The sequence below is a fragment of the Asterias amurensis genome, chromosome 2, assembly GCF_032118995.1.
Source record: "Asterias amurensis chromosome 2, ASM3211899v1".
Lineage (NCBI taxonomy): Eukaryota > Metazoa > Echinodermata > Asteroidea > Forcipulatida > Asteriidae > Asterias > Asterias amurensis.
In genome coordinates, this window is record NC_092649.1 from 893,389 (window position 1) to 918,443 (window position 25,055).

At 39.3% G+C, this 25,055-nt stretch overlaps 3 protein-coding genes and 1 non-coding gene across 5 annotated transcripts; 2 read left to right on the forward strand and 2 right to left on the reverse strand.

Annotated features, from left to right (window-relative positions):
• On the reverse strand, positions 1-8,002 carry LOC139954378 (actin-2-like). Its single transcript, XM_071954139.1, has 5 exons — positions 7,576-8,002; positions 5,638-5,778; positions 4,663-4,908; positions 3,384-3,630; positions 1-2,691 (listed from the first exon to the last, which is right to left on the reverse strand). Exons 2-5 carry the CDS (start codon positions 5,767-5,769, stop codon positions 2,174-2,176), a joined length of 1,143 nt encoding a protein of 380 aa, XP_071810240.1. The 5' UTR covers positions 5,770-5,778; positions 7,576-8,002; the 3' UTR covers positions 1-2,173.
• A 1,057-nt stretch (positions 8,003-9,059) lies between these two features.
• Positions 9,060-13,763, forward strand: LOC139933818 (actin, cytoplasmic-like). Its single transcript, XM_071928033.1, has 5 exons — positions 9,060-9,334; positions 10,133-10,310; positions 10,660-10,899; positions 11,308-11,554; positions 12,467-13,763. The coding sequence occupies exons 2-5, from the start codon at positions 10,176-10,178 to the stop codon at positions 12,982-12,984; spliced, it is 1,140 nt and encodes a 379-aa protein (XP_071784134.1). The 5' UTR covers positions 9,060-9,334; positions 10,133-10,175; the 3' UTR covers positions 12,985-13,763.
• A 1,372-nt stretch (positions 13,764-15,135) lies between these two features.
• Positions 15,136-15,256, reverse strand: Trnal-caa (transfer RNA leucine (anticodon CAA)). The gene is made up of 2 exons: positions 15,219-15,256; positions 15,136-15,181 (listed from the first exon to the last, which is right to left on the reverse strand). It is a non-coding gene; the product is annotated as a tRNA-Leu (tRNA).
• A 284-nt stretch (positions 15,257-15,540) lies between these two features.
• On the forward strand, positions 15,541-25,020 carry LOC139933941 (mitochondrial carnitine/acylcarnitine carrier protein-like). Of its 2 annotated transcripts, none has more exons than XM_071928182.1 (9): positions 15,541-15,938; positions 17,126-17,218; positions 17,912-18,042; positions 18,654-18,744; positions 19,269-19,392; positions 20,050-20,122; positions 21,445-21,566; positions 21,877-22,001; positions 22,488-25,020. In XM_071928182.1, the coding sequence occupies exons 1-9, from the start codon at positions 15,843-15,845 to the stop codon at positions 22,539-22,541; spliced, it is 909 nt and encodes a 302-aa protein (XP_071784283.1). In that variant the 5' UTR covers positions 15,541-15,842; the 3' UTR covers positions 22,542-25,020. The 2 variants fall into 2 exon arrangements, with proteins under 2 accessions (XP_071784283.1, XP_071784285.1); XM_071928184.1 differs by lacking the exon at positions 15,541-15,938 and adding an exon at positions 16,725-16,861.
• Positions 25,021-25,055: the final 35 nt, after the last annotated feature.

Sequence of the window (25,055 nt, forward strand, 5' to 3'; positions counted from 1 at the left end):
TCATTTCTTAAACTTTGAGTTGAATTTTTAACATTTAAAATATATAAAAATATTTACCAATATATATATCAATTTTAAATAATCATATTCTTTTTTACTAATTTTATATTCAAGCTTAGGCATAAAAAAAAATGTTATGTTAGCTATATAAACCCGACCTACCCTAAAAATACGGCCGACCCTGGATATTTTAAATTTTTTCAAGGGAAGAAATTTAATGATGAATATCTATAAAAGACATAACAATTTATAAAATGTCATCAAGAGTTTCAAAATATACTATTTGTTGTGTGTAGCCTTGTTTTCTTATGTCATTGTGTGCACTACCGCCTTAAACAACTAGAAAACATGGATTTTTGTTGCTGGGAGAAAACAAAAAAAATTTTTTTAAAGGCTACTCTTTATAAAATAGAGGTTATAAACAATGCTCAGTATTTTAATTTAACTTTCAATTTATTATTATTATCTCAAAGGGTTCAATGTTTTTATGAAAGAAATGTCCATTGTCTGTCTCTATTCTGTCCATAGAACTAAAATGCTAAAAGAGAGAACAAAAAATAAGGTTAGACCTCTGGTGCTAAAAGTGGGAACTTGAGTATTTGGGTACTAAAAGAAGAACTCATAAAGTACTGTAACTAGTGGACACTATTGTTAGTAACATTGTGAGAAACGGCTCCCACTGTATTTTTTGAGAGAAATAATTTTCCACGGATTTCATTTTGAGACCTCAGAATTGGATCTTGAGGGACCCTAAATCAAGCATCTAAAAGCACACAACTTCATGTGACAAGGGGGTTTTTGCTTACATTTTTATCATGCAACTTTGATGACCAATTAATTGACCTCAAATTTTCACAGGTTTGCTATTTTTTGCATATGTTGAGACACACCAAGTGAAAGACTGGTATTTGACAATTACCAATAGTGTCCAGTGTATTTTATAAGCACGGAGGTAGGAACTGAAGTATGAAATTTTCTTGCAGCTAATGCAAAAGCAATCTCTGAAACCATCTCAACTCTCATCTCAAAAAGCTTATAATCTTTCCATTTTGTTTTATTTGGAAAGATTATGCGCATTTGCCGATATTCAACTGATCTTCTAGATACTTATCACTTTTTGAGTTGGGCCTTTTTAAAATTCTGTTCATGCATCTAGAATATGAAGTAGGCCTCTCTTATTCAAAGCGTGATGAGCAGAAAGAGTTGATTATTTGTTGAATATATTTTGAGCTCAGAGCATGCTGTGACCAGACTGGGATTTGAACCCACGGTTCCAATCCAATGCCTACAAACTCAACTGGTAGCGTCTGCCGACATTGAATTGTGGATTGTGTCATGCGACAAGACTGCTGGATTAAAAATTTAACATTAATTTTTATTAGTTTTATTATTAAACAGCTACATGGTATGGCTAAATGAAAACAAAAATGCCAGAAAATGCCCTGAAATGTTTCATTCAAGGCACCATTCAACAGGACAAAGTCTTAACAGTCTAGTCGAATGAATCAATCATTCCATCTTCAAAGAACGAAAAAATTATCTCCATTAAACAAATGCGAGCATTTACTATTCTTCTTATAAACACCCAAGTTGTTCTTTCACATTTTGACAAAAGCACAATATTTTTTTTTTTTACAAAATTGTGTTCTACTGGCATCCATTTTCAGGGTATTTTGCACTGCATGGTGAAATGGTCTACTAGTGTGCCATAGTAAAAAAGGATGGGACTAACATATGCAATGAACAGCCCCAAAATGCGTGTAAATAATACAAAGATGCACATTAACGTGGGATCTGGTATGGATAATGACTGCTACATGACTAACAATCCTCCAATCGCAAAAATTCTTGGGGGTTATACAATAAACGTTTATAACAGCATGGCAGGGCAAGAAATATTTATTTCAGGTAATTTATTTCATCAACTGTTTTCCTGAGTAAGCATTGTAATTATTGGTGGCGGCATTTTAGTGCGTGCTTGGTAATAACAAAATTAAACAAATATCATAGAAAACAAAAATTTCAATCTAAATGTTAATATGAAACCAGTACCAATGGCAACCTATCCATCTGTAATACTGTTAAAAGTTTAGAAAATAGAATTTCAATAAACCCAAATTAACATTGCCTAGATTAACGGCAACAATCTTGTTGAGTCTTTTGTCAGTTCCAATTAAAGACATTTCTGGTGAACGATCAACGAGCCAACCTCATCATACTGTTTCTTGCTGATTGCTAACTCACTAAACGTGGACAGAGAAGCCAAGATGGATCCACCCATCCACACCGAGTACTTCCTCTCAGGAGGTGCTATGGTCTTCACCTTCACAGAGTCAGGAGCAAGGGCAGTCACCTCCTTAGTCATCCGGTCAGCCATGCCTGGGAACATGGTGGAACCCCCGGACATTACCAAGTTACTGAACAAGTCCCTTCGGATGTCCTTGTCACATTTCTGGATGCTGTTGAAGACTGCCTCGTGTGCACCGGTCGACTCCATACCAATCAAAGAGGGTTGGAACATTGCCTCTGGGCATCGGAACCTCTCACTGCCGATGGCGACAACTTGGCCATCAGGTAGCTCATAGCTTTTGTCAAGGCTGGTGCTGTTCTGGGCAGCGACCATCTCCTGGTCAAAGTCAAGCGCTGTGTAGCATATTGTCTCTTTAATTTCACGAACCAACTGCAATTCAGCTGCAAGAGGCATAGTATACATGTATCAACATCACAAGAGTAATTCAGCACTGACTACCAACATGTACAAGTATGAATGGAGCACTGAATTAGTGCTAACTTTTCTGCAATATTTAATTTAAAACAAAGTCACTACTTGACTTCTATATACAGAAGCAACTTTAAGAAAACAAGCAAGAGCCACAAAAATAAGAGTGTCAATATTTTGGGAAATGTGAGTACTAAAATGACGTTCCCTTACAACAAGCCAAACTTTTCTAAAAAGACTTTTTGCGATACCACTAAATGTCACTCACTCTTGGTGTAATTTTCTATCTGACAATTTACAGATGGTAAGGGTAGTAGGGTACAAAACTGTCAAAGCATCTTGTGAAATACTTTTGTCAGTATTGCCCTGCAGATTATTATTAATCGACTAAAGTATTCAACAAAAAATGGAAATAAAAAATATATGAACCCAAGAAACAATTCATGTGTGAACCGTTTCACAGACTTCCGCGGGTTGGTGTCCCTTCACGATTGCTGCAGCCAGTGATTCAGTTGTTTCCCACTGTCCCCTCGCTTAATGTGGATAGATTTGACAAAAATGCTGGGGTTGGCCAGTGGACCACCTTTAAGGGAGAATGCTGAAAATAAAATCAATGTAACATATTAATTAACAATTAATAAGTTATTAAAGCTAATTACTATACCATTTGAGCAGGAGGGCATACTATTTTCTTGCAGCAACTTCATCAGGAAAAAAGAGAGGTCGCGTCCATTTACATCAAACGTCTGGACTGCATTAAGCAACGTTTTACCGTCATTGATCGGCACAATTTCTGAGACGCCTCCACCAGATTCAAATACTATCCCGGTCTTCCGACCAGACGCATAGAGGGACAGGGCGGCCTGGGTGCCGAGGTACATTGCTGGAACATTGAAAGTCTCAAACATGATCTACAAGTGGGGAAAGAATGAAGGGTAATAAACATAAAATAAGTTTCCGTCCTTGAATATAGAGCATTAAACACATTGTAGAGCAACTCAGCGACAATGGTAATATGTAGCGACTGACTCTAATTTCTCTAAATGAGTTGGGGTGGTTCTGAAAACTCAACGTTTTGATCAGTATGCTCTGATCGTCTTTTGGAGAAAGCTTTAGAAGACGATCAGAGCATACTGGTCGAAATGTCGAGTTGAAACCAACGACTCTTTTCAGAACCACCCAACTCATTAGAGATAGTCATTACTTGGTGTTACCGCAAACCTTTTCATATCCATTCCACCATGCAAAGTTTCAAATCCTACTTGACTCTTATGTTCTGAACAAGCAGGCACTGTAATGAAAATATTGCCTGTATCGGGTCAATCATGATGTCAAGAATAAATGATGAGTTGATGATCCTACCTAACACAAAAAAAATGTGAGAACCAAACCGAGCTACAAGTAATAGACCCCTTACCTTGCATATAACACAAAATGCTGCACTGACATGCACGTTTTCATGCACAAACAACAGCTACTGTTCAATCATTTCATTTGCCTCCTTTGACCCCAGCGAGGCTACTTTTTGACCCCAGTGCAAGGCCACTTAGGAAAGTCTGCTTCTAATACTCGATTAGGAACAGTTGTCTGAACTGGAAACTTCTGTTTCTAAAAGTATTCCTCTACCAATTTAAACAAATTAAATTTATAAAAAGGAATTTCAATATTCTCTTGTTGTTTTCATCCTGTAAAACAAACATTTTATATAATATTAGCACTACGGACCAATCAAAACAGTAAGACTGCAGTAGACCATAGACCTTACAGCACACACTCAGTAGGCAGGTGTTATTCGTGGAATTGAGGTGTATGCTGGTCTAGCTAGCAAAGAAGTTTAATTGCTTGATAGAGCAGCACGCACCTCGTTCAACAGTTGCGCAATGGGTATTTGCGAAAAGGTCTACTGCGCAAGTCAATTACGGACGTTGATCAATAATCATTACCTCTGTCATCTTTTCTCTGTTGGGCTTGGGGTTCAGAGCAATCTCAGTCAGCAGGACAGCGTGTTCCTCTGGAGCCACACACAGATCATTGTAGAAGGTGTGGTGCCAGATCGCCTCCATATCATTCCAATTGGTGATGATACCGTGTTCGACGGGGTACCTCAGACAGAGGATACCCCTCTTTGCAATTGCCTCGTTTCCGACGTAGATGTCTTTGGGATTGGTACAATACTTCTGTGCAAATTCCTAAGCAAAAGAGGTTAATTTTTTTTTTGAACAAAACTTTTGAGGAGAGATTTCTGTGAGTGTGTTATTATCTGTCACAGTTCAGCTCGAGCTAACTGGTTTTGGTTCATAGATAATTAATATTTATACCAATGCATCTCTCCTAAAAGGTAGGGTCATTAATTGGTTATATAGTCAATAAATTTATGACCATCAAACTTACTTGGTGAGAATTGCACTGTGCTAAACTGATTCAACTATTTTGAGAAAGGATTCCCTTCAAAGTAATAATGTATTGGATAAATCTTCACCGGGTGAAGATAACATTTGAATAAATTGGAAACATTCTCGTATGAATCACTTCTCAGATTGCCAAGGGTTGGTGTCCATTCTTGAATGCTGCGGCCAGAGATACCAAGTACCCACTTCCACCTTGCTAAAGGTGGATAAATTCAGCGTTCTTGTGAAAATACCAAAACAGTCCTTTGCTGTTTTTTCAGAAAGTAAAAACTGTATTCAGCTGAATTTCTTTTTACAAAAAATTTTCTACAAATTGACAAAAACAAAAGGCTGGCCAAATTAGGTTAAATTTTACACCACAAGTTACAAAGTCGAATGGTTTAATCATAAATCAACTGATTTGTTTTCAATGTGTAGCATTTTTAGCAGTGGTGATCCATAAACCATGGTCCTTCGACTACCGCTAGATTAGAAGTTTAAGATCACTGCAACTGCATTATCTGATGTTACCTTATGTCGATGTCTGCCCGCCACTGTCCGCAAGACACTGCATGGTTCATTGTCACCCGCAAATCCAGCCTTACTGACATAGGATCCATTGTCAATAACAATGGTGCGTGATTCACCTTGTTGCGTTGCCATAGTTGTTTTCTATCCATTTGGAAAATTAAAAACAAGAGTGGAATTAGATGTATGGTGTAGTTGAAGATCAAGGAACACAAAAGATCACCAAAACTAATTTTATGAAAATGTAAAACCATATGTTAATCTTGGTCTTGATGTAATAGATCGATTCATTAGGCTTTGCCCATGATGCCTGTGTGAGCAAGAACACTTGAGCCTCTCCAATGCCTTTCTGCACAACTCAGTCACGCACGTCAAGCATACGCGCACGCATGTCAGACTTTATTTTTGAACCTTCGGTTGCGCAATGAGTTGTGATTGGTTAATATGCAATGGGGCGAAGCTTAATGGATCAGTCTATTATTTGTATTGAACAGCTCCTTACTAGTAACAACACTCAATGAAGTCAGGTCAGGAGGGAGGAACTCCTAGGTGCCTAGGAACTCCTAGGCGCTTTTAATTTATGCACATGAGTGTATACCGAACTAACTCGAGCGCTTAGAGACTTTCTTGCGGTGGTGTTAAGCACTATAGAAATGCGGTTGTTATTATTATTGTTATTATTAGAAGTGGTGCTGGCAATTATTATGTAGGGGAGTGAATTCCAGTCTTTTGCAGTATTTGGAAAGTTTGGAAGGCATTGGTTCTAATAGGAAGGGATTCTAAGGGTGAGTGGGTGGTGACAGCTGTTGGGTCTCTTAGGTTGAAGTTCAGACGTACTTCCACTCAGATCAAGTTGTACATATTTGTGGATGACTCTGTGCATTGTGAAAATTCAACCCCTAGGTTAGCAGCGTTGTCAGGACTTTTTCAGTTGGGGGGGGGGGGGGGGGAACTGGGCCCTACATGATACATGTTTGATTTTTGTGGGTTGCTATAATTTGTATAAGTTTTTTTTGTGGGGGGGTGGGGGGAGCTGATGTGGTTGGCTGGTTGGCCGTGGTTACAATCCCGGTCGCGATCGTTCATTGTATACAAAAAAAACACATTTTCTCCGCCCCTGTGAGCACTATTGCCAACCCTGTGATCTTGGCCCTGCATGCTGCAGTCCAGGCCCTTCCTGCTTCTACACAGCACTGGATGAATTGGATACATGTCTGTGTGTGTTGGCAGAATCTTTCAATGCAACGAAAGTTCATCGCTCATTTAAGTCTCACAAAGAGAATGTTTGTCTGGGATGAAGTGGACATGGAATGTTTTTGTAACGTTGCAAATGGGTGGCCCAAGCATTTTGGCCGGGATTGTACTTAAAGGAACACGTTACCTTGGATCGGTCGAGTTGGTCTCATGGAAAAACGTTTGTAACCGTAGAATACAATGTCGATCCACAAAACAACATGCCTCCAAATTGCCCGGTTTTCCTTTTACCTCATCGACTAACACCTTGGGCATGGGAGTCAAATTTTTGTTTTTGACTCCCATTCATATATTAATATATAGTGACTGATAGATGATAAAATAAATTGCCGACCGTGTTAGTTCGCAAAGTAAAAGGAAAACCATGCAATTTCGAGGCAAATTTGTGTGGATCATTGTATTCCACTTTCAGTTTCATGACTTTTAAAACATCTTTCCAACAATACGCATTTTATACCAAACGGTTTCAAACGCTTCTTATAGACCAACTCGTCCGATCCAAGGCAACGTGTTCCTTTACCATGGAGGAAGTAAGTAAGTACACCAGTTGAAAAACCAACATCCCCCCAAACCGAAGGTCGCAACTACTATAAACCATGGACAATATTCAATAACCCGACTGTTTTTTTAAGGAGTAACGACGTGTAGTGTTCTTTTGCAACCATTTCATAGTTATATTATACTTACCTAACTAAACACAGTTGCCCAGTTCCCATCAGAGGGAAACACCATGCAGATTCGTCATCGAAAACGCCACAACCGCCGGGACGGTCATCAAGTTCAGGCATGGCAAGGCCCGAAAATTTGTGATTTTGGGACACACACTACAAACACGCAGTACCAACCGAAATAGTTCTAGGAGTAGCTCTCTGCTATCTAGCTAGCTGTGTTTGTTTGACATGTGCAGTGTGTGGGGTGGGCAGCCGTCGATTTCATCAAACTCTTCCTAACTTAAGATTAATCTTAAGACCTAGCCTAGGACGAGTCCCAACCCTGCACTGTAGCATGCAGACCTTAAGATTAATCCTAAGTTAGGATCGGTTCGTCCTAACTCGAGATAGGATTGATCCTAGCCTAGCGTTTCGTGAAATCGGCCGCAGGCCCTCTCCCTCAAGCAAAACAGTCGACTCAGCCCGACACTGAAATCGACCACTTTCGTACTTGCTGTGCGCATATGAAGTGACGTATACTACCGTATTTGGTATTGCTGAGCTTTTAGCACACATCCGCGGTAGGTCCGATCCGGCCTATCAATCAAACTGTGCGCGTTCATCCATTTGACCAATCACAGCAATGATTGTGGTCGCACAAACTCGATCATGCGTGCGCGTATATTTGGCACGCGCGGCAGAATCGTGCAGAATGTCATTGGAAGTGTTCGTACACGTGTCTTGCTCACCTGCGCGGTGGGCGGAGCTTAGTGGAAAGCACCGGAACGGTCCACTGAAACCGCAACACCTGTGTGGAGGTGTGTGTAAAACAAAATTCACCAGGAGGCAATCTTACTCTACTGGTAGTGAGCATAATGCGCAATATATTAATATTGCTGTGCTCAGGTACGAAATTGTGTCAAGTAGGATCTTTTTGATAATCGTCTTATAAAAGGGAGTCACCTCTTTTGATGTCTGAATAATTAATGAGTACAATTTTGGCATTTAAAGAGCGTTAGTAGGTCTACATGCACTATACTTTAAAATACGGCCCTACATGTTTTGTTTACCCAAAGAGATCTAAAACCAATATCGGCCTAGTAAATCAAGAGTTGGTGTGCAGTGAAGCTTGACATTATATAGTTCTCGCTATTGAAACTCACCTATAGTCTGACCTTGCCTTATATGGTGTTCGGGACTTCACCGATGAGTGGTGTATGTAGAGACTCAAATCCCTGGAAAAATCTCATCGCTAAAAATAACAAGATGCATCACAAACCTTTCTGAGTGTGTGTCCGAGTCATGATGTATTATTGTCTTCAGAGCAGTGGCTCGAGTTCAGTACCAGAGCCAAGCTTCATTGTGTGTGTGTTTGATTATTCACTAAGATCAAACATCGGGTGACTAAACGAAATGATGTCACTGTGCAAATAAAAGTCCTTTGACTTACATGGACTAGATAGTCGAGGGATTACCCCAGTCTTCGCCATATTAGGCCATAGTTCTCCCTGAAATTAAAAACACAGGTAGCCAAGGGATTACCCAAGTCTTTGCCATACAAGGGCATAAACAAAGTTTCTCCCTGAAATTAAAAAATGTATAAAAATGGCTAGCTTACGGCTGGGAAGACAAGAAACCACATTGCGAGCATTCGAAGTGCACTTCTGCATAATAAGAGATCAGTGATATTGCCAACCGTTTTTAAACTATTTTCAAGACTTTATTGAAGACTCCTGTCGAACCGTATAATTCCATCCCAGCTTGACCAGTGCCGTGGCCAGTGAGAACCATTTTGGGTAAGTTTTTTTGCAAAGTATTCTAAAACATTGCATGTATGTAATGTTTAGCCTTCAAGTTGTATCAAACCCATGGAGGTATGAAATATATTTCTACCTCCATGATAAACCTAACACGGCCTTTTCAATATTTTGTTCCAACCAGCTTGAAGTGGTAATATAAAAACACATCTGTTTTCATTTATTTTTGAATTGTTTAAAGAGATAAACAGATATATTCACGTCAGTTTATGATGCGACTTTTAATTGTAGCAACCGAATCATCTGATTTCCCCTTACGAATTTGATTAATATTAGCTCACACTCAACAGTTGCGTAACAGACGAAATTCATTCTAAATCTTTAGTGGTCCTCGACCGCCACATATGAATTTATGTTGATACTAAGAGAACCACTTTTTTAAAGACTAAAGAGATGACCGAATCCCGAACAAAATATTATACAAAATAAAAGTGAAATAATCATATTTATCAGAGACAAAGGTTTAAAGGAACACGTTGCCTTGGATCGGTCGAGTTGGTCTTTGAAAAGCGTTTGCAACCGTTTGTTATAAAATAAAATAGTGTGGTTAGAAAGATGTATAAAAGTATAGAATACAATGTCCCACACACATTTGCCTCGAAATTGCGTGGTTTTCCTTTTACTTTGCGAACTAACACGGTCGGCCATTTATGGGAGTCAAAAAGTTTGCAACGTATTCGGGCGAGTTTGTCTGTGAAATGCGTTTTGAAGACCGGTTTATAACGATGTTTTGAAAGTAGAATGATCCACTCAAACATGCTTATTATCTATTTACAGGATTGCATTCTACAAATACGAAACCCACACCACCTACATCATCATGTCTATGTTCGGCAATGATGAAATATCGGCTATTGTAATCGACAACGGTTCTGGTATGACCAAGGCGGGATTCGCCGGAGATGACGCACCCCGCGCCGTATTCCCAGCCGTGGTGGGACGGCCTCGTCATGAGGTAAGAAATAAAACAGGTTACTTTTTACCGGCTATTGTAAGTTGTTTAAAGGCACTGGACACCTTCGGTAATTGTCAAATTCTCACTTGGTGTATCCCAAAATATGAAACAAAAACCTGTGAAAAGTTGGGCTCCATTGGTCATCGATTTTGCAAGAAAGCAATGTAAGAAAAAACCCACAATTATTGTTGCATAATTTTGCGTGCTTTCAGGTACGTGCATAATAAAAGGCTTCAGCTGAATTATTATTATTTTATTAACGACTACTGAACTTTCAGATATCAACCGGTTATCTATAATTTCGATGACAACAAGTTTTAAATGATACAATTTATCTTATTTTCAACAGGTAATGATGGCTGGAATGGGAAACAAAGACAGCTACATCGGAGACGAAGCCCAGGGCAGACGAGGGATCCTGAGCCTCAAGTACCCGATTGAACATGGTATCGTCACCAACTGGGACGATATGGAAAAGATCTGGCACCACACCTTCTACAATGAGTTGCGTGTGGCACCAGAGGAGCAACCTGTCTTGCTGACTGAGGCACCTCTGAACCCAAAAGCCAACAGAGAAAAGATGACACAGGTATTGGTCAATTTTTATTTCCGCAAATATTTCATCAAATTCATATTGATTTAGCCTCAATACATGATTCGAGATGGAATAATTCACTTTGAAATAACACTCCAATGTTATATGAAAATATTGTTTCACTTTTTTTTATACGAGACAGATGCTTAAGCTACACAAATTTTAATAATTTATTGAATTTTTATTGCGCTCTCTCCCAGGACCTATAACATGCCTGTTCGAGGGCGCATCAGTAAACATGCCATATAAAAAATAATACACAATCAGTACAAAAATATAAATCAATTAAGCCTTACTGACCAAAAATTTCATGGGGACACTAAATACCTATATTATATTCAACATACTTTATTTCCAATCGTTCTTGTTAGAAATACAATCTCCAATACATTCTCCTTTCAGATAATGTTCGAGACCTTCAACGTTCCGGCGATGTACGTCAGCATCCAGGCCGTCCTGTCCCTCTACTCGTCCGGCCGGACCACTGGAATCGTCTTTGATTCTGGTGACGGTGTTTCACACGTTGTGCCGATCTACGAGGGTTACTCGCTACCTCATGCAATCCAGAGAATCGACTTGGCCGGTCGAGACCTCACCGACTACCTCATGAAGATTCTGACGGAGCGAGGGTACTCCTTCTCCACCACAGGTAAGACTGTTATCATGTGATTTGATTTCTTGTTTTATTCCAAAAAGGAACGTACCCCCACGAGGGTACAACAATTTAAACTATACAAATTGCAGTTTACAACATGACGGAGGTGAATAGCAAAAGCCTCAGTGTTAAAGGCAGTGGACACAATTGGTATTTACTCAAAATAATTATAAGCATAAAACCTTTTTTTGGTGACAAGTAATGGGGAGAGGTTGGTGGTAATTTTTTTTTTTGAGAAACAGCTCTCTCTGAAGTGCCATAGTTTTGGAGAAAGAAGTAATTTTCCACGAACTTGATGATTTCGAGACCTTAAGTTTAGAACTTGAGGTCTCGAAATCAACAATCTAAACGCACACAACTTTGTGTGACAAGGGTGTTTTTTTCTTTCATTATTATCTCGCATGTTCGATGACCGATTGAGCTCAAATTTTCACAGGTTTGTTATTTTATGCTTATGTTGAGATACACCAACTGTGAAGGCTATTCTTCGACGATTACCAATAGTGTCCACTGTATTTAAACCAATTTGTTTATAGCATAAACGCATTATTTTAAACACATAAATTCTGTTGAACTTAGCAGATATACAAATTTACTTGGCTATGAAGCCATGTACAATACATTTTTCATGAGAGGTCATTGTCTCCTTCCACATCCGATATACATTACACAAAACGGCTGCTTACTTTATATTTCAATCGCAGTGTATGTCCCAAAGTATAGACCAACTTTCTCCAGAAGACGATCAGAGCATATCTGATCGAAACTTCGAGTTGAAACCAACGGTTCTTTTCACATAAAAGAACCACCCCAACTCACTTAACGAATAGTCATGACATGGTGTTACCGCATGTCTTTCCATAAAGACCAATCGTTTGATTGCTGATGACATTTTAATCATTTCAGCTGAGCGGGAGATTGTCCGTGACATCAAGCAGAAGCTTTGCTACTCAGCTCTCGACTTCGACCAGGAGATGATTAGCTCACAGAATAGCTCCAGCCTGGAGAAAAGCTACGAGCTACCTGATGGTCAAGTTATCACCATCGGCAGTGAGAGGTTCCGATGCCCAGAGGTGCTGTTCCAACCTTCCTTTGTTGGTATGGAGTCAACGGGTGTCCACGAGGCAGTCTTCAACAGCATCCAGAAATGTGACATGGACATCCGAAGGGACTTGTTCAGTAACTTGGTAATGTCCGGTGGATCCACCATGTTCCCAGGCATGGCTGACCGGATGACTAAGGAGGTGACTGCCCTTGCTCCTGCCTCTGTGAAGGTGAAGACCATAGCACCTCCTGAGAGGAAGTACTCGGTGTGGATGGGTGGATCCATCTTGGCTTCTCTGTCGACGTTCACTCAGATGTGGATCAACAAACAGGAATATGACGAGTGTGGTCCCTCAATCGTCCACCGAAAGTGTTTCTAAGTTGCTGTGTGGATGGTTGCATCGTTGAGGACGGACAGTAATGCAAATATTTTCACTACAAACTGTACAAAAATTGAAATGTGTCGAGAGATTTTTGAAAATGCCTTTGAGTTTAAAAGGGTCTTATTTATTTTCATTACAAGTATTACTTAACTTATTGATAAAGAAATCATCATAAATTATAATGGCCATAACAAATTGTGCATAAAGGAAGCCATATTATACCAACAACACATAATTGTGTTTCCCTATACATATAAACAGCTTTGAGCAACACAAAACAAAAAACGAAGTTTGGCCCATGCCATGCAAGTAGAACGAGAAGAAAACGTAATCAATGGTCGGCGACTGTCTTTAATTAGAAATTAAACTTTGTTGTTTTCATCTTGTTAAATATCAACCGCAACCGTTAACGTTGTTTTTTTGTTTGCTTCTATTTTGTAAAGTTTTCCTCCCACATCTAAACATTGAAATTTTTTCTCGTTTCCTCATCGTGTTATAGGCGCAAATTTTGCTATACGGGATGTGTAATATTATGATTTGAGGCATTGCATGCATGGTGAGGTAATTTGGTTTGCCGTAAACACGTCGTGTGTAGTATCTACTTGCCAGGTAGAGTTAGAGAGAACTGTTTTTCTTTGTTCTACTACCGCGGAGTAGATTTATCGGATGTTCGGGAGACTCTACTTTAGCTTAGAGGATTGTAATTAACTGTACTATTGCGGAGTCAGTTCTTGGATTGGTATCAGTTCTTGGATTGGATGTGTTATACAACTTATTTTAAATAATAAAGGATTTTTGTAAAGAACCTCAATTGTGTCAGACTCGATTTTTGATATTCAGATGCCTGTAATCGATATAACCCTGTAATCGATATAACCCCAAAAGGAGACAAGTTCTTTTCGTCTCAGTCTCGCTTTGGTCCACTTATTTGAACTGTGAAACATAAATCTTCCATTATTATTAGAAGTGTTCATAGTACTATAGGTGGGTGCTTGTTCTCACAAACGTTGGGGCTCATTGCTAGCCCTGTAAACAAATAACTGTCATATTGGCTGTAACCGTCCGAAAGTTGCAACAACTATGGGCGCTAGATTTGCAGGACCAGGTTTGGGTCGATCGGGGGTTTGAGAAAATGTCATTTTTTTATACGGACGGATATCAAGACAAAGAAGGGATATACGAATGAACGACGGTTTTCCTCTGACTTCATTTCCAAGGAAAACTATTAAATGAGGATAAACGAACTTCATATAAATTTCAGATAAAAACCAGTTGTTTTCCTTCCCTATCTTGTATTAAATGGCTTCCAAGTCAAGAACATTATGTTGCGTCTTTTCTAACAGAAAGATCGGGAAGTAAAGTTATCCGGGATCGGTAAAACGATAAGGTTCTAAATGATCTTGGTTACACCTCAGTTAATTCAGTCGATCTTGAAAATGTTGTGATGGGGCACCAGGGCCAAGACAAGGGCAACGAAGGCCCATGGCCTCCTCAGTGGCATCCGTGTAATTCCAGCACTGACATACAACCATGCCAGAAGATGTCCGCTCACTGTAATACGAATAGCTCCATGGAAAGGGAAGTGCAGGCAACCCATTTTATATTAGGAAAGTACTGTGCGTTTTCTGGTGAGGGGGGGGGGGGGGGGGGGGTGCTGAAAACAATAACAACCTATACACTGAGATTGTTTGATCGTCCGGACGTGTCTATGCTTTAAAGGAACACGTTGCCTTGGATCGGTCGAGTTGGTCTTTGAAAAGCGTTTGTAACCGTTTTTTATAAAATGCATATGGGTAGAAAGATGTTGTAAAAGTAGAATACAATGATCCACACAAACATGCCTCGAAATTGCGTGGTTTTCCTTTTACCTTGTCGACTAACACGTCGGCCATTTATGGGGGTCAAAATTTTGACTCCCATAAATGGCCGACCATGTTAGTTCGCACAGTAGAAGGAAAACCACGCAATTTCGAGGCAAACTTGTGTGGATCATTGTATTCTACTTTTAAAACATCTTTCCAACCATATGCATTTTATAAAAAACGGTTACAAACGCTTTTGTTTTGACCAACTCGTCCGATCCAAGGCAACGTGTTCCTTTAAAGAAATAATATTTAAAAAAGAAAAAGAAAAGTAAAAAAAAAAGGTTGTCAGAAGTGGGATTCGAACCCACGCCCACATTCGTGGACCAGAACGCCCATATCACATTGTACAATGTGAAGGATATGATCCTTGAGTCTGGCGCCTTAGACCGCTCGGCCATCCTGACATGTATTAAGTGAGAACAAACATAATTTATATACAATAGTTTATACAAGTCACACATAGTTTGCATCATTAATTGCGAATTTTGGCATCCAAATTGTAGTCACTATAGATCTCCTGTTGGTGTGTTGTAAAAGACATTCCATTTTTCTCATTATGGTTCATAACTGTACAATATGAATATACAGAGGCACCATGCTCGTCTAGCGCATCATTTCTACAAATACTTTAGTCTGAACTCCTGACTTCAAGTTTCACACATACACATGTGCGTGTGCATGACTTTCTGTGTGCATGTTTACTATTCATGAATTACATAAAAATTATGCGATGGTTATGTTGTTCCTTCCATGGTTATTCAACATGTTACAACAAATCATTAGTATTTGAGGCATTACATGACGGCCCTGGCCGTGGGTGAGGTCGGTCCCATGATGATACCGTGGTCTTTCTGATAATCCCCCTAAATATAGGCTTACAACCGTCCTCCACCCTCGTCTCGACCTCTCGGCGGCGTCGGGTATCATCAGCTAGCTGTCCCCGCCGGCGAGGAGACCGAATCCCACCAACAATCTAGATAGTAGGTTAGGATGGCTGACGATATTGACTTGGCTGGGCATTTCATCTCGGGTGGTTTTGGTGGAATGTGTGCCCTCATCACTGGCCATCCTTTAGACACAATTAAGGTGAGCCCATGTCCATCCTCCAGCTGTCATTGCTCTACGTACTACAGTCTACTGTACCATACCTACATGTACAACATAAAGTATATTACTTAACGACAGCCGACAGCGGGACAGCAAGGGGGAGTACCCTTCTTCTTATTATCTTAGAAACCATGGAGTTCTACCTCCCCATGACCGGGCCCATGTGTAGAAACTAAGGCTCTCACGGGGGAGCCCTTTATATACGTTACAGTTTGTAGACTAGTGCTCTATCTATTAGCCCAATTTGTTGAGCGGTTAATGGCTCCGCCTTTAACATCGGTCTCATCACTGTCAGTGTCACAAACAGTGATGAGACCGATGTTAAAAGCGGAGCCATTAACAGCTCAACAAGGTGGGCTATCTATCTATATGATCTACCAACATACTGTATTAAATTTCAAATTTATGAACTAAACTGTAAATACTCAGTAAGTTTTCATCATGTCCATAACTAACTAACCTCTTAAGCAAGTTTTCAACTTTTCATATTGATTTATGTATTGTCTTGACATAATTAGTTATGAATCATTGTTGAGCTTCAAATTTTTGTATTTAATTAGACCCAGTTCAGTAACTGGGGTGCTGTACTCCTTTAAAGTGATACTCCAAAGACAGTAGTTGTGATGATTGTAACCCACCATCGTCCCGACAGTCAGGAATATGGAGGGTTATGATCATCACAACTACACAGACAGGACAGACAGAGGAAATGGATGCAGTTGCTTCAACACCCTAGGACCAGTAAAGTAGGGCTCTGTGCTCATTTTAACAACTTTAACATTTGCATCTTCGTACTAGACCAAGCTCTAACTTGGGCTCTCACCCGGGTCAGCCCCAAGTGCCCTGCGTGTGGAACGGGTCACTTGGGGCTGGCTCGAGGTGCATGAGGTCACCACGAGAGGGTGAGTGATCGTTCGTTTAGCTCTTGTCAGGGGGCTCACCCGAATGAGCACCACGAGGTCGACCCGGGGATGCTGATCGCACGCACACAATATTTAGCTCAAGATTTGTTGAGGATGCAATTTTTGCAATTGCCATTCAAGATCAAATCACACATTTTCATCTCCATAAAGAATCAATTTTCAGCTAAACGTAGAGCACTAAAAAACATCTTCAAGAAAATGTTTGTCATCTTTAAACTTGTTAAATTTGTTGTTGATTTCCAGTTACGATTGCAGACCCAACCGGCAGCTGTCACAGGAATCAGCCCCATTTACAGCGGTATGGCAGACTGTGCTAGGAAAATCTACTTGGGTGAGGTAAGTATCACAGGTCATAACACGTGAAAGAGTTGTTTAGGACCACCTTTAAATGGCCTCCTGCCAAACACACCAATCGCTAATAATAACAATAATAACAGTAATGGCATTTATAAAGCGCCATATATAACAAAAGTGCTTAAAGGCGCTGTACATAAAAAGACAAAAACCACTAAACATCATTAAAAGCAAAACAAAAGCTAAAATAGATGAAATTTGTACAAATCAAACAAGGCAAAAACTTTAAAAAGTACAAAAGGTACTACAGCAAGAAATGCATTTAATACAATCTATATGCAAACAATATATTAAAAAGACAAGTTTTAAGTCTAGATTTAAAAACAGCTATGGAGTACAAATTTCTTAAGTGAATAGAGTGAATTTCTTAAGCAGATAGACTTGATTCAAGTCTTAGATCACGGTTATTCTTCTGCATCTCGGCCACGAAAACGCCCCAACATTATTAGCTGTCACGCGCCCTAAATAACGAAGAAAATAGGCTAAATAACGAAGAAAGATCACAAGCGGGCGCTGTTTGTAGCGGCTATCAGCAGGATGACTAAAAAGCCACGATTGAAGACTTGGAACCAAGTCTACCCTGCAGAAAGCTCTTTCTTCAGCTGATTTGAGATGAACTGTTACTCTGAGTTATTACTCGGTTCATATGTTTCTTATATTTGGTACTGTTTGCAGGGTTTTTCTGGTTTATACAAAGGCATGCTAGCACCCTTAGCTATGGCCATGCCAATATCAGCACTAAGCTTCACAGGGTTTGCGATGGGAAAGAAACTGCAGACCCCCTCTAGTGAGGATGGAAGATACAGGTAAGAATGTCGTTAGCCGTTTTTTGCACTACGCTATTCCCCCGGGGATGCCCCCCGGGGAATAATGGCCGGCCTTCTCTCACTATGATTGCTTGAGCCCCGGGTCTGCCTCAGAAAATGGGCATACTCAAAGTTAATAAAACAAAGTTAAGCTGCTCAAAGTTAATAAAACAAAGTTAAGCTGCTCAAAGTTAATAAAACAAAGTTAAGCTGCTCAAAGTTAATAAAACAAAGTAAAGCTGCTCAAAGTTAATAAAACAAAGTAAAGCTGCTCAAAGTTAATAAAACAAAGTTAAGCTGCTCAAAGTTAATAAAACAAAGTTAAGCTACTCAAAGTTAATAAAACAAAGTTAAGCTGCTCAAAGTTAATAAAACAAAGTTAAGCTACTCAAAGTTAATAAAACAAAGTTAAGCTGCTCAAAGTTAATAAACATCTGCCATAGAATTTGACTGGGTACATGTTAATCTATAGGAAATGAATGTAGTTCAAAGGCGAATGTACACGCCAGAATGGAGGCTGGTCTCTGGCGTTATTCACAAGCCTTGAAGTGTGACATCAGCTGTTCAGGCTATCTTAACCCTAGATTTATTGTTCTTTCATCATCCCTTAGCTTAGCGCAGATCTTCTTGTCTGGAATGTTTAGCGCATGCTTCTTCATGACTGTTTGCCCAGCATGTGAAAGAGTCAAATGCCTTTTGCAGGTAACTTTTGGTGATCAATTTGTTTAGGGTTTTCCCTGGTGTCAGAAATATTTTGGTAAACTATGATATTATGGTTTCTTTTGTTAAAATGACTCCGAGAAGTATGCCAGATTTTGAGTCAGTGTCATAAGGAAATCTGTCCCCTGAGATTCTGTCCCCCATAGGGGAAATTAACATGGGCTGGAGGAGGTTGATTCAAAAGAGGGCGCTATCAGAAGAAGTGTGTACCCAGTTTGCCGTATGGGAAGACAGAATCTCCTGGGGGAGACAATTTCCTGCCACATCTGAAAACTTTGGGCTTGCATCGAATAAGCACATGTGTGATGCAATGGACTTATGATTTAAAAGATTTAGCTGTTGGCACACATGTCCCTTACATTGTGAGCAGTTTGCACTTTCACTTTAAGCTATTATTTACTGTTTTCGTTAATGTTTTTTAGTGATTTCTGTTGTAGTTTGTAATTTTTTTTACCCAGCATGTTGTCTATATTTTGTCTGCCTCTTTATACTTAAAAAAAACACAGGCTCAAAAATCCTCAGGAAAAACAGCGAGATTCTCCGGTGTGCTTGACTGCATGCGACAAATTTATAAAGAGGCTGGGCTAGTGCGAGGCCTATATAAAGGCACATTTATCACATGCATAAGGGGTAAGTAAGAGTGCATTAATGGTCCATTAGAAAGTGGGGCTGGTACAAGATGCATAATGGCTCTGCTTCCCATCCAATTATGCGCTTGTGATCACCATTTTTACCAACAGGGCAAACGCGTAAGCAAAAGAAGGCCTGTAAACAGGTCCTCGTATGCAAACGCATTTTTTTATAGCAGAAATTCCCTGCTTACCTGTGAAATCTGCTTGACATAAGCGCAGAATTCACTGCTTCCGTAGGTGCTGATTCTAATCTAAGCAGAGCCATGAAATTGGGCCCAGCTCTCAACATCTTCGTTTTCTCCGTCACCTTTCCTTTGGAACCAAACAGCATGCGATCCCAGAAAATTAAATTACGTAACTGTTTATTTTTTATCAATAAAGAATTAAGATGCAATTCAAATTATTTTTTTATCCATATCAGGATCAAACATGACCCTTGGTTTCTTAATAATGTCTGTAAAATATATTTCTGCGATCGAATTTTTGGGAAGTAGCTGAAAGTGCACTTCCAAGACAAACAGAAATTACTTTTTAGAGCTCATTTATTGTTATATCAAAATACTGCACAAATCTTACACAATGGATCACTGTGTTTACTTGTGGTGTCCTCATTAAAGGTTCTTGTTTGACTGTCAATTTATTTCTTTTGATGTAGATTTTCCAGGTATGGGATTTTACTTTCTTACCTATGAGGTGGTATTGAGGAGTTTGGAATCTTTTCGTCAAACGTTAGTATTATTGTTACTTTTATTATTCCATATTATTTAATTAGGTCAGCAAGACAGTATTAAGGTGTGTGACCACATTACATGTTGGTAGAATTTCTTTACTTTAAGGCAAAGTATACCTTTGGTTTGTTGGAACTGCTTGATTGTTTTAATACTGTATAAATATAGATGTACATGTACATCACAATCAAACTAACCTGTGAAGATTTTGATTCAAAATTTTGATTCATGTGGTCACGTTTTTTGCGACATCGCCGAAAACCGGGAGTGAATAATGTTCATTCAGTAAGAATAAGTATACTCCCTAACACAAAGTATACAATATGAGGAGTGTTTCTAAATAAACAGTTGACTAAAACAAAATAACATGAAAATGAAGTTTGATTATGATTCCATCGAGTAACCACTAGCTTAGAAGAACTTGCGCTCCCTTCCTCCTAAAAAGAACTTGCACTCCCTTCCTCCTTAGAAGAACTTGCGCTCCCTTCCTCCTTAGAACTTGCGCTCCCTTCCTCCTTAGAAGAACTTGCGCTCCCTTCTTCCTTAGAAGAACTTGCACTCCCTTCCTCCTTAGAAGAACTTGCGCTCCCTTCCTCCTTAGAAGAACTTGCGCTCCCTTCCTCCTTAGAACTTGCACTCCCTTCCTCCTTAGAAGAACTTGCGCTTCCTTCCTCCTTAGAAGAACTTGCGCTCCCTTCCTCCTTAGAAGAACTTGCGCTCCCTTCCTCCTTAGAAGAACTTGCGCTCCCTTCCTCCTTAGAAGAACTTGCGCTCCCTTCCTCCTTAGAAGAACTTGCGCTCCCTTCCTCCTTAGAAGAACTTGCGCTCCCTTCCTCCTTAGAACTTGCACTCCCTTCCTCCTTAGAAGAACTTGCGCTCCCTTCCTCCTTAGAAGAACTTGCGCTCCCTTCCTCTTTAGGGTGACTATTGTCATTACTACCGCCCAATGAAGTTCAAAAAGTTCATTTGTATTGTCTACAAAAACGCACTGGGTTGTGGATCGTTGGGCTCACTTATATAGGGAGAGAATCCCTTTTAACAAAGAACTCTCTGAAGTGTGACAACGAGATACTGCTGGCCGGTGCAATCTCAAGTAAGTGAGACTTTTGGGGATGCACTTTTTAGGTGCAACACACTTGGCATGTCCATATATAATATCGCAAATACAAGGGTGGAATGAGGTGCTTGCTGGTCTTGATCAAGTTTGATCGCCAGCTAGACCAGCATGCTTGCGAAATCTGCAAAAAGGTTTATGTCTTGGGGAGGCAGTCACTGATACACAGGGTTTAACAAATAGCACGCATATGTCCCTCTCCCATCAGCGAAACCAAGTCCAAGCGAGCTCCATCTCTCATGCAGTCCTGTTTAGCGGGGGGATGTGCTGGGTTCGGTTACTGGTCTTGTGCTATTGGTCCTGACACTGTGAAGTCCAGGTTACAGACAGGTAAGGAAAATGTTTTTAAATGAAAATGAAAAAAAAAGCACCAAAAAACACCATAGAATTAGCTGTTTTCAAACTGCCAAAGTGACCAGTGGTGTAAGTGCATAACATTTCGGATTGCTTTCTCTGGAAGACGATCAGAACATAGTGATCACAGCTTTGAGTTAAAATCCATGTTAAGCACCACCCCCAACTCAATTAGCAGATTAGAGGTTATCATTACATAGTGTTACAGCAAGTCAACTACTGACAAGAACTACATTTTATAAACAACTTGCCCAAAATGTTGATGTTGTCCACACCTTTTCTGTAGCTCCTGAAGGAACATATCCAAACGGTGCACGAGATGTAGTAAGAGAGATCTGGAAGAAAGAAGGCGTTTCTGGATTTTTTAAAGGATCTGCCCCTGTGTTTCTACGGGCCATGCCAGCATCTGCTGTAAGTCGTCTTTTTATTTATGTTTGTGAAGCAAAGGATTCTCAGAAAAAGCAAACTTTATCATTATTCTGGAAGAGAAAGACAAGGAAGGAAGTTTCAATTTTAGATGTGGGAGGGAAAACCCCACCAAATTATTCAAGGGAAAACCTATGCAGAGAAAACCCATGCAATTAGGTTGGGCTGAAAACCCAGTCCACATACTGTCCCCAGTGGGATTCAAACCCTGGGCCCAAGAGGTGGAAGGTGAGGAAAGAAACCACAATACCGAACGATCCATTTGGCTGTTAAAAATTTTCCCACAGACAAAACACTAAGACCCGTCACCTCAGGAGTGTCGCGACGTTGGTTCAAGTTTGTACAGCAATGAGTGTTCTGAATGGATTATGCTCCTATCTCATAGTAGGTTGAGAAAAACTCAACTCGCTATGGATCCACAGCAGTAGTTGGAATATTCATGTTAGAATATCTCTTTAATATCTTTTACAGGCACAGTTCATTGGCTTTGAGATAGCAATGAAGTTTTTGCATCAGAGCAGTTAATTCCGAGGAGACATCCAACTCGTTTTTCTGTTGCCAAAGGAGATGACCTAATGGGTCAACATTTTCACGGATTTGTTATTTTAAGCACTTGTTGGGATACATCAAGTGAGAATACTGAATCAAATGTGTCCAGTGCCTTTAAGCAGCTTTATGGTGGGTGTTGCTTCTTGCCTTTAAGCAGCTTTATGGTGGGTGTTGCTTCTTGCCTTTAAGCAGCTTTATGGTGGGTGTTGCTTCTTGCCTTTATGCAGCTTTATGGTGGGTGTTGCTTCTTGCCTTTAAGCAGCTTTATGGTGGGTGTTGCTTCTTGCCTTTATGCAGCTTTATGGTGGGTGTTGCTTCTTGCAGACGCAAGTACCTTGATAGCTTAAGAGGACTTGCTTACTTGCGTTAAACTGTTTAACCATTTCATGTCAGTACTGAAAGAGCTTCCATAGTGTCATAAGTGTATGTTATGGTATGCTGGAATGTCGGAATACTCAAACTAACCCTCCATTGAGCTGAACATAATGAATGGCAGCCACATTCTTGTCAGCCAAATTTGTTTAACAAAAGGAACACAGCACTGCAATACAGCAGCTAAAAGCCAAAATGTACAGTCTACAAAGATAGTCATTAAAAATATTACTATATTACACAAAAATAATGAAATATCAAATGTATAAACACACAGCCAACAATTTTAAGACCAATTAAGAACTCACTCCGCTGTAGTGAAGTTAATAACAAGAAGTCCCTACGGCCGATTCTCTACCTTTCGCCCAGGTAGTAGTTAAAAAGTGGGATAGTTCTTTTTAGAACCCAGAAGTCTCCTCTATTCCCAAAATCTACTCCACGGTAGTAGAATATAAAGCAAGAGAAGTTCTTATAATCTACCCAGCAAGTAGATACACACTACAAACACTAACTACAAACATTATTGATACCTCACTATGCAATGCCTCAAATCCCATACGACACTAAGTGGCTGAAAGATTATATTGCTCACACTCAGCAACAAACTTTTTGGCATTGAGATCTGAAATATTTAAAGGATCATTTCAAGTAACTTATTTGTAAAGTTTATCGGGTATGGCGGTTATTTAATACGGTGAAAGTTTTCAAAATTAAAAATGATAACAGTAACAGTATCTGATATTTTTTTGACAGACTTAAAAATGTAGTTTTAATGATATCAATTACTTACTTGTAAAATTATATCAAGTGTCCATTTTATTAACAATTGTCTTTCAAAATTTAAATTTTACTACAGACAAGTTTTTTAAAAATAAAATTGACAACAGTAATGGTATCTGTAATTTTACTGCCAACTTAAAAAGACCAGTGAATTATTCTGACTTAAGTTTTACAGTATTATTAAAGCCCTTACGTTATTGCGGCATTTTATTAAAACTTTGCAAGACTATGTGCTCTTCAATTTTCAAAAGGCTGTGCAAGTCTCTAACAATTGAAAACAAAAAAACTATGCAGAGGAAGATTAAACTTTTTCTATGAAATCAAATCTTTCGTTTAAATTCTTGTCAAATAAAAATAACCATATTAATCAGGGAATAAAAGAGTGGCAACGAGCTCTTAACTGGTAATTTAAAATCAGCATGGTCTTGGCGGTGTGATAAAGGATCTTGCCTGCGGCTCGGACCTTTATCACACTGCCACGAAGGTCAGGTCTTATTCTTGGGTTTATTTTGTTGATTTTTAAAATATATTTTACTTTAATTAAATTTTACTTTCCCAAAAATGTGGCAAGTATTTGGAAAAATAGAGTTGAGCACACATAAAACTCAGTAATTATGGTTGGGACCATCTTGGTCCTTGAAGTATGAATATGCCAGAGTCTTGCAAGGTCCATTGCTGTACACAATATATTATTTGACTGTTCTTAGCACCTCAGTTTTCAATTTTTATTGATTTGCGTTTGGATGCCCACCCCTAAAATGTTGTGTTAAATGCTGCCATTAATGTTAATAATAATAATAAAAATAATAACAATGCATACGATACATATATTGCTGTCATGATTCTAATGATTATTGTTGTCTTGTTTGTAAATGTAATGTTGGTTGAGGGTCTGTGGGTCGGATTTGGAGCTAATTAATTCTAAGAATGTTATTATATTTTCTATTATCATATTTTGGAAGGAAAGGGCCGACTCTTTTGACACAAATAAGTGTTTTATAATTAGAAACTCTGTGGTATTTGTAACAACCATCAGTAATGGATAAAGAAAGCTTCGCTTTGAAATGAGGCATGAAGTCGTGAATAAAATCAGAGGTACTTTTTATATAAAAAAACCCATGTAGTTGAATGGACTGCTTGTGTCTTTGTTTGATGCTGCGCTTTAGGGGTCATCTAAAGATTGAGAAAAGTTCAAGTCACTATCGCTCCACAGCAGCAATTGGAATATTTATGTTAAAATATATTTGTCATATATTTTATAAGCACAGTTTATTGGCTTTGAGATGGCAATGAAGTTTTTGCATCTGAGCTGTTAGTCCCCCCCCCCCCCCCCCCCCC

Coding starts and splice junctions, on each gene's coding strand:
- LOC139954378 (XM_071954139.1), bottom strand. CDS start 5,769: ATGGCAACGCAACAAGGTGAATCACGCACCATTGTTATTGACAATGGA. Junction 4,909..5,637: donor CGGGCAGACATCGACATAAG/GTAACATCAGAT, acceptor TCTTTTGCTTAG/GAATTTGCACAGAAGTATTG. Junction 3,631..4,662: donor ACAGAGAAAAGATGACAGAG/GTAATGATTATT, acceptor CCCCACTTGTAG/ATCATGTTTGAGACTTTCAA.
- LOC139933818 (XM_071928033.1), top strand. CDS start 10,176: ATGTCTATGTTCGGCAATGATGAAATATCGGCTATTGTAATCGACAAC. Junction 10,900..11,307: donor ACAGAGAAAAGATGACACAG/GTATTGGTCAAT, acceptor TTCTCCTTTCAG/ATAATGTTCGAGACCTTCAA. Junction 11,555..12,466: donor GTACTCCTTCTCCACCACAG/GTAAGACTGTTA, acceptor TAATCATTTCAG/CTGAGCGGGAGATTGTCCGT.
- LOC139933941 (XM_071928182.1), top strand. CDS start 15,843: ATGGCTGACGATATTGACTTGGCTGGGCATTTCATCTCGGGTGGTTTT. Junction 17,219..17,911: donor GGAAAATCTACTTGGGTGAG/GTAAGTATCACA, acceptor TACTGTTTGCAG/GGTTTTTCTGGTTTATACAA. Junction 19,393..20,049: donor ATTTATCACATGCATAAGGG/GTAAGTAAGAGT, acceptor CTTTTGATGTAG/ATTTTCCAGGTATGGGATTT.